This window comes from Cladophialophora bantiana (genome assembly GCF_000835475.1).
Source record: "Cladophialophora bantiana CBS 173.52 unplaced genomic scaffold supercont1.10, whole genome shotgun sequence".
Taxonomy (NCBI): Eukaryota; Fungi; Ascomycota; class Eurotiomycetes; order Chaetothyriales; family Herpotrichiellaceae; genus Cladophialophora; species Cladophialophora bantiana.
This window is the reverse complement of record NW_015971584.1, coordinates 1,390,392-1,405,532: the sequence shown is the minus strand read 5'-3', so window position 1 is coordinate 1,405,532 and position 15,141 is coordinate 1,390,392. Positions and strand designations below refer to the sequence as shown.

General features: G+C 51.8%; 6 protein-coding genes across 6 annotated transcripts; 2 read left to right on the top strand and 4 right to left on the bottom strand.

Moving 5' to 3' along the window:
- Positions 1–2,141: 2,141 nt before the first annotated feature.
- Positions 2,142–3,443, top strand: Z519_07409 (uncharacterized protein; the record flags this gene model as incomplete). Its single annotated transcript, XM_016765144.1, has 1 exon — positions 2,142–3,443. The coding sequence occupies one exon, from the start codon at positions 2,142–2,144 to the stop codon at positions 3,441–3,443; it is 1,302 nt and encodes a 433-aa protein (XP_016619094.1).
- A 568-nt stretch (positions 3,444–4,011) lies between these two features.
- On the bottom strand, positions 4,012–5,889 carry Z519_07408 (leukotriene A-4 hydrolase/aminopeptidase; the record flags this gene model as incomplete). Its single annotated transcript, XM_016765143.1, has 1 exon — positions 4,012–5,889. The coding sequence occupies one exon, from the start codon at positions 5,887–5,889 to the stop codon at positions 4,012–4,014; it is 1,878 nt and encodes a 625-aa protein (XP_016619093.1).
- Positions 5,890–7,345: 1,456 nt separating this feature from the next.
- Positions 7,346–8,309, bottom strand: Z519_07407 (uncharacterized protein; the record flags this gene model as incomplete). The annotated part of the gene is made up of 3 exons (XM_016765142.1): positions 7,346–7,889; positions 7,943–8,032; positions 8,080–8,309. The coding sequence occupies 3 exons, from the start codon at positions 8,307–8,309 to the stop codon at positions 7,346–7,348; spliced, it is 864 nt and encodes a 287-aa protein (XP_016619092.1).
- Positions 8,310–11,026: 2,717 nt separating this feature from the next.
- Positions 11,027–11,466, bottom strand: Z519_07406 (uncharacterized protein; the record flags this gene model as incomplete). Its single annotated transcript, XM_016765141.1, has 3 exons — positions 11,027–11,097; positions 11,166–11,355; positions 11,443–11,466. The coding sequence occupies 3 exons, from the start codon at positions 11,464–11,466 to the stop codon at positions 11,027–11,029; spliced, it is 285 nt and encodes a 94-aa protein (XP_016619091.1).
- A 306-nt stretch (positions 11,467–11,772) lies between these two features.
- Z519_07405 (uncharacterized protein) lies at positions 11,773–13,907 on the top strand (the record flags this gene model as incomplete). The annotated part of the gene is made up of 2 exons (XM_016765140.1): positions 11,773–11,886; positions 11,937–13,907. 2 exons carry the CDS (start codon positions 11,773–11,775, stop codon positions 13,905–13,907), a joined length of 2,085 nt encoding a protein of 694 aa, XP_016619090.1.
- A 265-nt stretch (positions 13,908–14,172) lies between these two features.
- Positions 14,173–14,961, bottom strand: Z519_07404 (uncharacterized protein; the record flags this gene model as incomplete). The annotated part of the gene is made up of 1 exon (XM_016765139.1): positions 14,173–14,961. One exon carries the CDS (start codon positions 14,959–14,961, stop codon positions 14,173–14,175), a length of 789 nt encoding a protein of 262 aa, XP_016619089.1.
- Between the last annotated feature and the right edge of the window lie 180 nt (positions 14,962–15,141).

Genomic DNA, 15,141 nt, shown 5'->3' with positions numbered 1-15,141 from the left:
GACACTGCGCCCAATGTGGCCGAAGAATGCTTGATACTGATGAAGTGACGGCTGCGTTAAATATACTTAACGGCGCGGATTCAGGGCGGAGCATCACTATCCCAAAGGGTACGTGGAATGCCAATTATAAATGAAGGTCATGTTCCATTTGATTGACTCTCCAGAAAGTCACTGCGCAGTTTTATCCCTACCACCTTCCCAGATCCTGTTGGTGAGAAAAGGAGAATAGCTTCCCACCAACAGGTATAGTTGGTGACGGCTAATCTCATCGCATCCTCGCGCTGGGACTCTGTGCCCCTGTACAACTACTGTACAAGCCAACAACACCATTGCTAAGCAGAGCCCCTGCCGGCCACGTCACGATTGAGCTTTGATAATGCCTCCTTCATCCCGTCGAGAAACGAGAGAAAAGGATGCCTCAGGTCAGGGATGGAAAAAACAACATTGCATCGATCGAGGATATTGTGAGTAGATACTCTCAACCTTAAAAGCCAGGGTCCATTTATGACAGGAAGCACCTGTTCCTGGGGCTGACAATCTCGAATGATGGGATGAGTACGTTGATACCGTTCGCATGAAGTTGGAGGGTTGTAATACCAGGCATGTTCATCTCGCTCGGCACATGAAAATTCTTGTTCGACTTCGAGTTCCACTGAGGGTGTGCGAGTCGGGGATGGTTGAGGTTCCTGGAAATAGCAGATAATCGCTGATGCCAATAGTTTCATTATGGGCAATTTTATTATAGAGTTTGGTGCCGATCTCGGTCGAACAAGCTTGCTTCTAAGCCTTATTGTGCTGCGGCTCACACCCACCTCGCTTCATCACAAGCCCACCGTTCAGAATCTCGGATCGCAAAGAACTTTTTGGTAACAGGGGGAGACGGGCGGAAGACAAGTCGACCGGTGGGGGGAGAAAGAGGGAGAAGGTCGGTCGGTCGGTGGTTCACAAGAAGGGGAAACATGTGCCCAGCTCGCCGGTCAGGACAGCGATTCGATCACATGGCAGGCAGGCACACGTCGGCAAGTTCTGTCGTGCCCCTGATAGGACTCACTTTTTTGTAACGGGCTTACTCGGTAGGCCAGAGCGGGCGACCTGGATACAACGACGTTCGAGACTAGGGTGCAGCCGAGCCCATCCAATCCCAGCTCAACGTGAGGGAGCACTCCCGTTGCATAGTATAGGGTACGTTGACGCGAGTTCGAGAGTGAAGACGCCGGAACAAGGAGGTCGATGTACTTGTTATATCATTGCAGGTTTCACCAGGTCGCAGCTTGGAGATCACGTGCAAGTGAAAAAAAGGCCAGGCACGTGCGTATTTTTCGACGTCAGTGTTTAGCAGCACGGACTTCGTCGTTAATTTACGTCATCGGCGGCGATGCGTTTCGGCTCAAAGAATAGGTACCGAGTACGAGGTGCTAAGTAATACCTCGTCCCCGTACTACTGTAATTCGCTCCTAGCCACGGAGTCGTCCGTACCTCGTATTAATCCCGCAATTCCGATCTGTCGCCGCTTTACGAGGTACCGAGTACGCAGCTGCTCTTCTACATTTACCCCAGGAATTCCTTCGCCATCTTAAGCCACGGCCGTGCCCCATTGGTCGGCAGGCAGCCCCTTTCCAGAGTTTCCATGACTACAACTAACTCTCTCTGCCAGTCGCCGTATTTCTCTCATGTAATCCTTGACAACACCCTTTGTCGTCGGCTGCAAAAGTTTGTGACATTGCATGCGGAACGGAGTGCCGTCACGTCACGAAGGGGGGAGGTGGAAAGAGACGTTGCTCGATCCCTCTCCCTGTCTCCCGCTGGCGTCAAGTCGTCGCCATCTGTCACCAACCCTTCTTCTCCTCGGGGCTGACATGACCTACCTTCTGGAACGTCTCGAGTCCTTTTCAACCCGGTATGTCGGCGCCATCTCTGGATCTGACTTGTTCGCTTCCTCGCTGCTTTTTCAAAACCCTGGTTCCATCATTTACCCGACTCGCTGGAATTTCGGCACTCAGAGTTGTTTTCATTTTCTGGGATATATCTATATGTCAAGTCTTTTGTTGCCTCCTGGTCTCCCACACCGGCAAAGGTCTATGTGCCCCTTTGAGGAAGTAGCGAGAACTCGACCAGCGTGAGAGATCAGTGTCAGACCAGCCATGCCTCAACACCAGACAGCCAAAGACATAGTCAAGTCTCAGCCTGCAAAAGCTGCGCCCAAAGGCTCGAAGCCCATACCACCTTTCGACATCGACAACTACCTTAATCCTTTTGTCCCTCGCAATCCCCTGCGATTCTTGCCTCCCTGGATTTCATACTGGTTCGGCCATCGCTCTCCATCATCCACTGTCGCACACCACCCCTGTCTTTGTTTCCTTCCCAATTCATGCCTTGAATTCTTCCATCCTCCAGAATGGTTCTTCATCTACCACCTCCACACATTCTTCCTGTACCTCTCAATTCTAGTCGGTGCCTTCTGCGGTGTCGCCATCATCGAAAATGTCTTCCTTGCCCTTCCCCGGTTATCGGGCCACACTGTCCCCATCGTCATTGCCTCATTCGGCGCCGCGGCCATATTGGAGTACAATACTATTGAATCACCACTGGCCCAGCCCCGGAACCTAGTTTTGGGACACTTCGTATCAGCCGTCATCGGGGTGGGAATCACCAAGTTATTTTTGTTGTTGCCGCCGAACCGATTCGAAGATCTGAGATGGCTCGCTGGCGCACTCTCGGTCGGGTGCGCATCCGTCGCAATGAGTTTCACAAAGACCATTCACCCACCCGCCGGCGCCACTGCGCTGCTGGCTGCGACAAACGTGGAGATCCAAGACCTGGGGTGGTGGTTGTTGCCCCTCGTGCTACTGGCTGCCATGTTGATGCTGGCCAGTGCGCTTGTGGTGAACAATTTCTCTGGGAGACGGTATCCGGTTTACTGGTGGACGCCAGTGGATCTGAAAACCCTCAGAGAAGAGAGAAGGAAGGAATGGATGGCGAGGAAACTGAAGAACGGGGAGATTGAAGGTGACGTCGAGAAGGGCGGTGAGCTCGAGTTGCCGGCCGCAAAGGAGGATGTGGAGGATCTTTCCGAGACCACAACCGAGACCGGTGGCGGCGACAACGACAGCGACGACGCAGGTCCAGCGGGAAGAAGAAACCTTAGTCGCGCCGTGACGTATTCGTCAATTGACAGGGTTCCCCGACCCATGGCCGAGAGAGAGCGATCCAAGTCGGCGGCGAGCAAGAAATCCGCCACAGAGAGAGAGTTAGGCGAACAGGTCGTCGAGGGTGAAAGCATCCTTATCTCGAGGGATCGCATGGTCGTGCCCGAGTGGCTCGACCTGAGCGACTGGGAGGACGAGGTGCTCCGGATCCTGATGGTGCGGATGCAGGAGCATTCTTCTTCTCATCTTCGGCCTGAAATTGATCGGATCAGGACGAATCGATTCAACCTGCCCTGAGAATTCTCATGGTGGAATTTGACATCGCATTGGTATCCATCATCATCTTCATCTTCATCGCCATCGCCATCGTCATCACCATCATCATGTGTCTTTATATGAGGGTCGGGCCGGGAAAAGTTCCCCATGATACTTGCAGTTTTTGCGCATACTCTTTGCATACATACTATATAGCAGAGCCTTCTCGTTTTATAGATTTGGGCAGGTTGGGTGGGCGGACCATTTCTGAAGAGACTAGAGTGAGAGGCAGATAACTACATATATATAGAGAAATGTAATATACGGCGGCGGTGATACAAGCAGACAGACATTGCCAGCTGCCAGCTTCGTAGTTGACGCCCTGTCCCTGAAGGGAGAGGACAGATATTCGAAATAAAGGGTCTGATTTCCAATCTAGCTTGCTACAGCTATCATAGCCATGGCACGGTCTGACTGGATGCTAGTCATCTGAATCCATGGCACATGCGGCTTATCAGGCACGAGTTTCTTCCCTCTCTCCATCGTGCAATGTATTGCCCGTTTCCGAGTGACTGCTCTCCCGCCTATAGAAGTGCCATCACAACGTATCCTACTTCTTTTCTTGTTTACTCCCGAAAAGATCCTTCGCCACCAAGGCCCTGCAAATCGGATGGTAAAAGTCTTTGTTCTTCTCAAACGTCTCCACCGCCAGCTGATAATCCATCTTCATCAATCCTTTGTACAACGGCCGGACAAACTTCATCCGACCCACCTCGCCCAGGAGCTTCGTGACGAATCCTTTGATCGTCCAGTCTCCGGCCTTCATCGCAACTTGGTAGTACCGCGCCGATATCTCGACATTTCTTGTCTCCTTCAGGTCGTAGATGAAGCCCATGTAGTTGACGTGCGGCTGGGGCAACTTGTCCGCAAACGTGAGCAATTTCTCGAGAAACACAACAATTTGATTCGACGACCAGCCATCAATGTCGAATTTGTTTGGTCCAAAGTCCGGATTGGGATTCGTGGTGAATTTCTCCCACTGATCGGCGAGGCGGTAACATTGATCAACGAGCGATGTGTCAAAGTCAGGTTTGGGCGGGAAGCCTGGCTTGTAGAACCAAGTATCCCAGTCGATGGTGGCTAGCTTTTGCGAAACGGTGTCGTTGGGTTTGAAGAAATCGAGCAGTGTCTGCTTAAAGTCGTAGCTATCGAGTGACTTGCCCCGCCAAGTCTCAAAGTAGTGAGGGATAAATTTATCAAATTGCTCCTTTGAGATCAGTTTCTCAATGTAGTACAGGAAGATGAACCCCTTTTCATAAGGAACGCTTGAGAACGCGTCGTCTGGATCCTTGCCCTTCAGGTCGACAACGAGCTTCGTGAACTCATGTTGCTCGCCAAATTGCTCATTGATGGATTGCTCGAGCGCCTTCCAGCCGATCACAGCTGAGAAATCGCGCCATTGGTCGCCGCCATGTACGATGGCTTGGATACGTCGTTCGAGATACGTCGTCCAGCCTTCGTTCAGCCAGAAATGTTCCCATGATGCGTTGGAGACAAGATTGCCAGACCAGGAATGGGATAATTCGTGAGCGATCACGTCGACGTTTTGTCGATCTCCGGAGATGATTGTAGGTGTGGCGAAAGTGTAGACGGGGTTCTCCATGCCGCCATAGGGGAATGATGGAGGGAGAACCAGGACATTGTACTCACCCCAGGCGTATGGGTAGACAAGTGATTCACCTGCTTGAAGGAATTTTTCGGTATCCTCTTCCAGCTCCCATCTGCAGTCCTTGAGCTCATCGGGCCCCGTAGCAACAATACTTCGAGGGCCAACTTTAGCCGTCGCGATGTCACCGCTGGCGATAGCAAACAAATACGAGGGAATGGGTACCTTCTGGTGGAATTTGTAGAGTTGAGAGGATCTGTCGTGGGATGGGGACGATGGATTGCCATTCGCACCGATTCCCGATGCAATGACTGGCAGGGGCGACTTGATCTGGAAATCGAATGTTGCTTTGACGTCTGGGGTGTCTTGGCATGGGAAGATCGATCGGGCGTGTATGGCTTGACATTGTGAAAACATATACGGATGCTTCTTGTTGGAAGTCTGGGCCGGCGTCAGCCACTGAAGGGCGGTACACGAGGGCGTCGTTTCCAGGCTGATTTCGATGTCAATCTTCTCCTTCAGGTGCGGCTTGCGTCCGAGTTTGATCTTCAGGGGGCTGCCATATGGCTCCAGCCGTTTGAGCAACTCCCACTCGGCTGGTTTGCCGTCGGCCTTGACACCATGTATCTGGACATGACTGGAGTCAAGCAAGATTTCATCACTATCGCCATCTGTGATGGATTCAAAGCTGTGAGTAACACTGCCTTTCAACTTCTGCTCGTCGAACAAAATATCCAAGCTAGTGGAGGTGTGGAGTGTCCGCCAGTTGTTGTAGTTGGAGAGGGTGTTCGGGTCACGGGGAGTGTGAATAATGGTTGCCATTGTGCGGACTCTGGTCCTACAGAATCTGCTTCTGCTTCGAGGAAGGAGGTGAGGCTTTGCAAAAGCCAATCTTGATCTGGCTCCAGATAGGTTGCGTGTCAAGTTGGGTGTAGCCCAGAATTGATTCCCAACCATGCGGTCAAGGTACGCCAACAGCCTTCCCTGTGAATCAGGGTGGAAATGAAACAGCCGGTCTAAATCGATTAGCTTGTTGGTGTCAAGATGCCAGAAGCAACAGTGCGAATTGATAGTATTAAGCCTCGACTCAAGGCCAGCGAGGGGTGGCGGTGAACCGTGAACGCTTGGCAATCGGGACGGAACAATATTTACCCGAGGAGGCATCAATGATTCAACCAAGTGGGCTCCGCATGTGATACGAGGTACTCCAGGCTCTGTACTCTCCATCTCTCTCCATCTCGCGTTCTTTAGCTTCAAAACTCCTGCTTGTGGAATTCATTCCGCAGAATTGTATCGTCCCCATGCACACAGTTATGCATACAATTTGGTGCCTGGACTTACTGCTAGATGGATTGTAATGCCGCCACAAGTCCACCGATCCTCCATCCAGCCTTGGAGTCGGTTCCGAAGACTACTTACGCCACCTGATGCTTGTTGTGATGTAGCTCGTAGGCGGTATGTCTCAGAACCTGAGCCTCAGTGAATCAAGCATGGGCCTAGCGGTACAGCCTACTACATTCTGTGTAGGTTTGCAGCCCTGCAGGCTTGGTTTTGGCGGATACGAGGTACAAGATGGTCGGTGTCGAGGCCTCACTAGCCAGACGACCCTCGCTTCGGACGAGAGGAGATTGGGACGGTGAAAACCCAAAATAGTCGAATGGTCAAGGCCCACAAAAAACTGGCTTCCGATGCAGTGGTATGATTCCTCTTCAACGCAAGAGGTCAGTATTCAGATACTTTTAGCCTCTATGACTCTTGTCTGCAGCCTAACAGTTGGGCTGTGTTGTACGGGATCAACCTGCAGCAGTCAGGAACGTCTAGAATGGCATTGCATGTTCCGAATTTTCCCTCACCGTCTTTACGTTGTAAGACCCGCACAGCCTCGTCGCGGCAATTTCATGGCGAATGAACGGTATGAAAGCGGTTGTTGTTTGTTACTCCAAGTACACAATGTACTATCCTCCCACGAAGATCTTCATGGAAATATTGCATAATCGTTGAATCCCCCTGAATGTTACATTCGTAGATTAGAAGGGTATAATTTTTACTCAAAACAGCTATCGTATCGTAATGAGTCAATCCTAAACCTGCCATCATTTTCGCATACCTAGCTATACTGCCCAGCGTGTCTGCAGCTGCGAGAGACTGGATCCCATGCAGTGCCCCCATCCTTTTACGAAAAATTTTCCGGTTCATCCCATACCCACGCACGCCTTCGCCTCTCGTGCCTCGTCTTACAGGTCCCGATTAAACATAGCCACCCAAAGCTCATATCCGCTCACTCAGTCTTCTCAGCCCTCTCGCTTGCGCCCTTGATGTATCGGCTGAGATCGCCTACGGGGAGGTTGAGAGGGAAGTCGACAGCCGCAAGAAGTTGCACAAAGAAGAGGTACCAACCCAACAGGCAAACGACGAACGTGATGCCCCCGGCGGAGTGTTGGATGGTGGTGTTGACTGTTCCCTCACCGATCTGGAAAAAGAATTCTGCCAGGCATGCGAATGCGGCAACGAGGAGAGCGAAGATGAGCACGAAGACCAGGTTGGTTCGGAGTGCGATGATGAAGTAAATAAAGCACAGAACTCCCATGTAAACGTGGAAGAAGGCGAACGTTGAAGCGAAGACCGGGTCAGAAGAAGACTGGGCAGGGTGTGCCGGGTCGTATGCGATGGATGCATTGAAATATGGTGTCAGAGTCGCTCCAAACGCAAGCCAGAAAGCGCCAAAGGAGCCGAAGACGACGAAGGGGAAGGTATTGCCCAGGATGAATTCCAGGAAAGCACCCAACACCATGAGCAGACCACCGAAAAAGTAGTAGACACCACTGTGATCCTAAGTCAGCTTAGGACATTAATCCGAGCTGTTTTCATAGCTTACACTTCAGCCGCACCAAGTCCGCCAGCTCCTCGCCATCCAAGAAGGATATTTGACAGAGGAGTCAAAGAGAGTAGAAACCCCACGAGAGCACTGGATAAGGTTAGCAAGAGTATTGAAAGCGATCAAGGCAGACGTACAGAGGAGTTGGGTTTCCAAAGGTCGACCGAATGTTGTTGGAAACCCGATTCTTAGGAGAAAGGTAGATCTTCTCGAAGAGCTCTGGAGTGATGGAAATGCTTCCGGCCGTCCGGATTCGCCGTAGAGCAGTCTCCTCGTTGTGATGGTCATGGTGAAGGTCATATTTGCCGTTGACAGAGTCGCTCCCGGCATGATCTTTCTCGACATCAGGTACATTCGGAGCCGACATCTTGACAATGTCCTATATTGTTGGAAGGACTCTGCGGAGGTATAGGTAGGGTATAGGTACTGGGAGAGAGAATAAAGGTCCAAGGCTGGTTGACTTGGTCAAGATTAGAAGAAGAAAACTTGCAGAGGCTGTAGCAAGGAACACAAACATACGTGGGACATTCTTCTCGATGGGGACGATTGGGAGGGATTCAAATAATATAGGACAATATCATGATCGCGTCACGGACTCCAGGGTCGATCGATGATTCTCCTCTCGGTGGAGGGGAGAGCCCCTAAGCCGTTCAACCGAACGCCGTCTTTACAGTGCTTGGTGGAGAAGAATGCACAAAAGCACCTCTGGAAGCAAGCCGCGAAATTGAGCCAAATGCTTGACAGGGCGGAAGAGCATGGGTCCAGGCTAGGAATCCACCTGAATCCACCACTCGCAAAGGTAGACGCGGTGCTCTTAACCTGGATCAAGCCCAAGCTCCAGCGTAACAACTCAGGTGGTATGCTTCTCCGCCAATGATCAGAGAGGGCGGCGTCTCAAGCTCGAGACTAGGACGGTGACTAACACATTGCACTGGTACCCTAGCTGCGGGGAAATACTGGGGTAGGAAAGGTGCTGGTGATGTGATGGACGGTGGTTTTCGTGCTCGACTCTGAAGAAACGCTTGACGATCATTGACCTGCGATCGACCGTTTCTATGAAGCCAACAGTTCCGTTTGGGAGTTTAGGCCTGGAAAGACACCGAAAATTTGGAATGAGGCAGAGAGGGCTTGGGTTATGCAGCGCCCAAAATGGATACATCCCAACTGTTTTCAAGGGGGCATCCACTGCTCCGTATCGGAGGCGGTTGGCATAATGCATAACCACCTTCGGTCACGGGCTTCTCGGAAGAGTAGTGTTTGCGGGGTTGGCGCCAATACCTTTCGTAGATTCGATCTCGGGACTTGGGAAGAGGATGAATCTCTCTGCCTGGACAAGCAGTGTGTCGGGGCCTTGGGTGTGCAGATCGACCATTGAACAGTCCAGTTTGGTCAAAGTATCATGTATGCACACAAATGAAGAGCCACGCCCGTTGCCTCTGCAGGACGAGGACTACCGCCCAAAAAACTTGGCTGGCGCCCTCCTATCACTCGTCGTTCCACTTCTAATGTCTAGGCCTTTTCTGACACTCTAGTTCGGTGTTTGTCCGTGAGGTGTGCCACCTCATTTGGCGAGGAGCAAGATTTGAGGGGGCAGTGGTGATCGAAGCCCAAAAGGGTGGCTGGGAAAGCTCGAATTGTTGCAAGCTTCCAAGTGGTGGCCAAGGGTGGCCAACAAGGCAGAGAGGACAAGGGAGGAGAAAGGCGGTGATTGATCTGCGGTTCCGAATCGCCGTCTCCAGTCGCCATCGAGAAAGGTCTTTGCACCATCATACTATCCAGTATTAGCCCCATACCGGAATTGCTGCGCAGTGCCAACACTCCCGTATTCTTGTTGCCTCGAAGGCCCAGGAACAGGCGGTTACGCTGTCTGATCGCTCAAGTTGTCGTATTCGAATGGCAAAAGGGCCTGTTATCGACCCGAGTCTGCCCCCCCAATACTCCCGAGAAGAAACTTTTGTCCGCTGTGTCGAGAATTTTAAAGGTCTGACCAGATCGATCGGACAGATGGGTTGATGGGCGGTTGAGAGCAAGTCGTGACGGTTCCAGTATCCGTTGGCCCAGTGAGAATACGACGTCTGAGCGGAAGGATCAGGGGGAGTGTCCAACCGGGGTGTTGCTCTGCCGCATGGAGGAGTTGCAGGGGCCAGGAAAGACCAAGACGGGCAACCGCAATGACTGGAGTTTTTCGTGTTGTCACGTGATATCGGATCACACGGACCACCACCATAAAGCGCCAGCACACCAACACCAACTGGGGACAGTCCAATTGTCGGCAGATACTACCCGCATACTGAGTACATCCTTCACAGCTTCGTTCCCGTCAACTGCAAATGCGGAGAAGGCGAGGAAGGGGATTGCATAAGGGCTGACAGAACCCTTCCTCCAGAGTTCACATAGGACATGTTTCGATCGTGTCGCTCGAGGGTCAATTGTATGTCTATTGGACACAAAGGCTCGCAGTGCCGACTCCGGCCGTTGATTCTTGCTCAAGTTCGAGGCACATGCCTTACTTGAAACATGCCTCCAGCAGCGAGGCAAGGGTATTTCATGCTCTTGTCTCCTGCGGCAGGCGGTAAGGGTAACATCTGCACGCCATGCATTGGTGTCAAGAAAGCAAATGAGCCTTCAACGGTGGTCGAATAAACGAACTGCCTCGGGTGATATCTTTGTCCTGACAAACGGCGATTTCTCAACACGCCGTACATTGCGCAAACTTCGAACCTCCGATCACACTTGCGAGGAGTCGATGCTCTGGCCGGTGACCAGTACCAACCTTACATCATGCAAGGAGAAAGCTGGCAAGAGTACTCGGAACGCCGTACCTCGTTCATGTCAAATGAATCATGGTTTTACATGCAGCGCAACTAGGACAGCGCGTGCCTTCGACCAGTATGTACAAGGTGTATACCATCCGCCAGCACTTTCCTCTTTGTGCATGGGTGGCATCTGCCATCCCTAAGACCATATCATCTGGGTATCAACTGAAATCAACGCCCATATCTAGTTGTGGCCTTGCCCTAGCTCTTCGAGATACTACCAATCCTCAATTTGAGGTCGCTTCTGTTCTTCCCCTGGTTCGATTGCTCAGCTTTCTGCGGAAAGCTTTGTCAGATATGCTTCAAGATCGAAATTTTTGTCGTTCGGGTCCGTAATAACTGCTCTACTTGTCAGTCCTATGTCTCGACGACTCCATAGATCTAGCCATTTCATAGCAATCACGTACTGTCACCACTGGCGGTCTTCGACTGAGGAGGTAGCGTCTTTTTCGCCCATTCCAGCTTTGCTTTTTGTATTAACTCGGCTTTGTGTTCGTATTCGGCCTTCTCGTGTGCAGCTGCAGTACGTGCGGTGATGGTTCTTTGGTGCGAAAATCCGTAGAAGATACCTGCAATAAGAGCTGACCATCGGAGTACCTGTAAAGAGTCAGCGAATGCCTCGTACAAATACAAAGATCCACGGATTGAGCATCTAAAAATGTTGGGTCGCTGGAAAGTTCGTACATTGACTCCCTGGGACGTTGACATAGTGACCGAAGCCGCACCTGAGTCGCAGAAGCTGGAGCCCGATATGCAGAGCTCAAGTATGCGGCTAACTTTCTAAAGCCGTTCAGTTCTGCGTGAGAACGGCGGGGGCGTCGAAAGAAACAGAAAATAATTGTTGCGGGAGTTGAAGCTGCAAATTGTTTCTCAGAAGTCCGAGCTTATCCCTTGCGTCTTTTTGGGATTAAACTATCACGTGATCGCGCGATTCTCGACTTTCGCGTGCCTAAATGTTTGATCTGTTACTATTTTCCATCTAATGCCCTTTGGCATCCGAACGTCAAGTCCACCATGTCGTCGCGCAAGGACGAATTACTGGCCAAGAAGGCTCGCCTTGCAGAGCTACGGCGACAGAGGGAACTGCGCCAGGAACAGTATACGTCGAGTCGGCAGAGTATTGGGGAGGTATGAATTACCAGCAGCTTCTACTAGAGTCTGTGCTGATGACCACACAGGCCCCTTCTCCTGGCAAAACCGCCGAAGAGCGCAGGTCCGAGATTGATCACCTCGTCTCGAGCCTAATCGATCGGCAGAGAGACAGAGACTCGACAGCCTCGCCCAGCAGAAGGGGGAGCCGGCCCAGTTCAATTCAGGGCACTCTCACTGGGCAAATCAGCCCTCAGCAAGATGTCGAACCTTCGCCAAGAAGGTTAATGCTATCAATAGCCACGCAGACCGAGAGCTCGGATACTTCGTTTCCCATTTCCGTCGATGCTTCCGCTCATGAGCCTGCCCCCCCTAAGAAGGAGTATATCACGTACACAAAGGGCGTGCAGACAGAACCGTATCTCGAAGAACCCGCTAAATCGCAAGATCCTTCCGACGATGACGACCTATCATTCCGACAAAGAAGACGGCTCAGCCGTCGTGATCAAGAAAGAGACGAAGAAATCCGGCAAGCGCTGCGCAAGGAAATTGAGGAAGAATTGCAAGCAACGCGCAATCGAGAATCCATGATCTCAATATCAACAAGTTCTCATCACCAGCAGCGCTTCCCCCTGCGCACCCTTACCAATACTGAACTCAACGCTGTGGTTGCTTCTCCCGAATTCGTTTACTTCGTCGAGCGTTCCTCAAAAGTCATTGAGCGTGCCCTGGATATGGACGATGAGTATGACTTGCTGGCAGACTATACTCGCACATCCACACATGACGATGATGACGACAACAATGATGCTACGCCCTATTCACGAACTGGCAAAAAGTCCCATTCTCTACGCGAATCTTTTCAACTGTTTTCCGACCGATACACTCGCAGACGCATTGTCTCGGATATCCAATTTTCTCCACATTTTAATGAACTCCTCTTGTCCTCTTACACCAAGAATCCGTCTGCCCCTCACGAACCGGCTGGTCTGGTTTTGCTGTGGAATACACATGCTCCATCTCGCCCGGAGTACGTTTTCACAGCGTCATCCGACGTCCTTTCAGCTCGATTCTCACCATTTCATCCTAATCTCGTTATTGGCGGCTGTTATTCAGGCCAAATATGCTTATGGGACACTAGAACTTCTGGACGTACGGGGCAGCCAGTCCAGAAAACGCCGCAATCCGGTTCCCACCTTGGCCACACACATCCAGTCTACAGCATAAGTGTTGTAGGAACACCTAATGCTCATAATATCATCACTGCCTCAATGGACGGCGTTGTCTGCTCATGGTCGGTGGACATGCTTACACAAGCGCAAGAATATCTCGTCCTCAACACCCCGCCTCCAGCCAAAACCGACGACCTTGCCCCTACAAGCATGAGTTTCCCTGCTGCAGATCCAACCTTTTTCCTCGTCGGCACCGAAGAAGGCACCATTTACCCATGCCACCGGTACGATCGTGCCGGAGCTCAAGCTGGCGTGGACACCCGCGTTGCCTACAAAGGCCACACCGCACCAGTTATGTCGTCGCAGTTCCATCCTGCACGGGGACCTGTTGATCTAGGGGATCTACTTCTAAGTTCTAGCTCCGACTGGTCCGTGAAATTGTGGCGAGTGAAGCCTGCTGCGAGTTCGAGCACGAGTGCGTCGACCATAGCAGGAGGAGGCGCAGCTTCGACAGTCGTGAGCCCCATCCTTAATCTTGCAAGAGAAGATCTTGTCTACGATGCGAAATGGGCTCCCCATAAGCCTTCAGTTTTTGCTTGCGTCACAGGCGCGGGGGAGCTGGAGGTGTTTGACCTTAGTTATGATTTGGAAGTTCCGATCGTCAAGGTAAGTCCCACAAGAGGGAAGAACGGAGTGGTCCCGTTCAAGGGGCTGAACAAGGTGGCGTGGGAGGAAAAGCGAGGGAGCCATATGGCTGTTGGTGGACTCGATGGCGTTGTGACAGTGTTTGACGTCGGGAAGGGATTGCAGTGTGGGAATGGTGAGGCCAGCATGGATGAATGGGTAGGCATGAAGAGGTTAGTGACAAAGCTTGAGGGGGGAAAGTGATGCTCTCCATTCAAACCCAGTGTTGGCTAGGTCGGCTTTGGATACCATGCCACCCTGATCCTGAGTTTTAGACGACAACGGGCGATTGTTGGGATGGCAGTTGCCGGCCGGACCGTGTTTGTTTGGCACTGGCAAATGATACCCCTGAATATGTCCGTTTTGGCGGGATGTCAATGTCGAACAAAAAATTGACCTCACATTCGGCTGACAATCCTGGTCCTGGTTTCCACTGTCACGATGTCGTCTTATATCCTCCGGTCACTCCTTATAACCTCGGCCTCCATTTTTTCCCATGAACATCCAAGCCTAAACCACCCAAATCCACTCCTACATTATTCCGCCCCAATAGCACCTCCTGGCAGTCGTCCTCTGCCACACCGTTCACAAATTGCGTGACCAAGAAATCGACCCGTCGCTGGCCCAGCACGACCATGGGTGCATGCCACGTTCCAGGGGCATATGTGACTGCTTGATCGCCTCTGGCCAGGAAGGCGCGAAGGCGGGTGAGATCCGGAGGGTCGACAACCGTTGTTTTGTGTCCGCTGGAAGTTGTTGCCGTGGTTGAAGAAGGAAGCGAGGGAGCTACAACCACGAGGAAGACCGCTGAAGAATCCGAGGCGGAGAGGCCGAGCGGACTGAATGTCTGGGTTGTATAAGGATGTCGCTCCAGAATCGAGACTTTGAAGATGCTCTCGCCCGAATTGGAAGCCTGGATGCCGATACCACTTAGGTTTCTGGGGAAACAAGAGAACATGCTCATCTGAGGGTTTGAAACCGGGCTCGCGGGGTATTTGTTCGTGAATTGCGATACCGGAGACGTCTTAAGCGCAGAATTCTGGTTTGCAAAGACCGGGGGCCGTTGATGAGGGGAATGAAGTGGGATAGGGATAGACGCGGGTGAGCGGGGAGGAGTCGTTAATGAGGGTGTAAAGGGTGGGCATATAGCTGTGCCGAAGTCGGAGAATGATGAGGGTGTTAATGGCTCAAGTGAGAGTAGGATTAGATGTTGAGAGGCTGAGTGAGACAGAGCGAGTGGGAGGGTAGGGGGTGTCATTGTGAAAGAACTCGGCTTGGTAGGTCGAGTCGAGTCGAAGAGGAATAGTTTTTTTTTGGTCAAAATAAGTCCTCTGATACAAGGCTCAATTGCCCCTTTTGTGTCCAAAAGTCGGGGAGGGTCGGGAGGCTGTAGCTCTGAGTTGCACAAATCCAGGGCAGCAAGGCTGGCCTTTGCTGG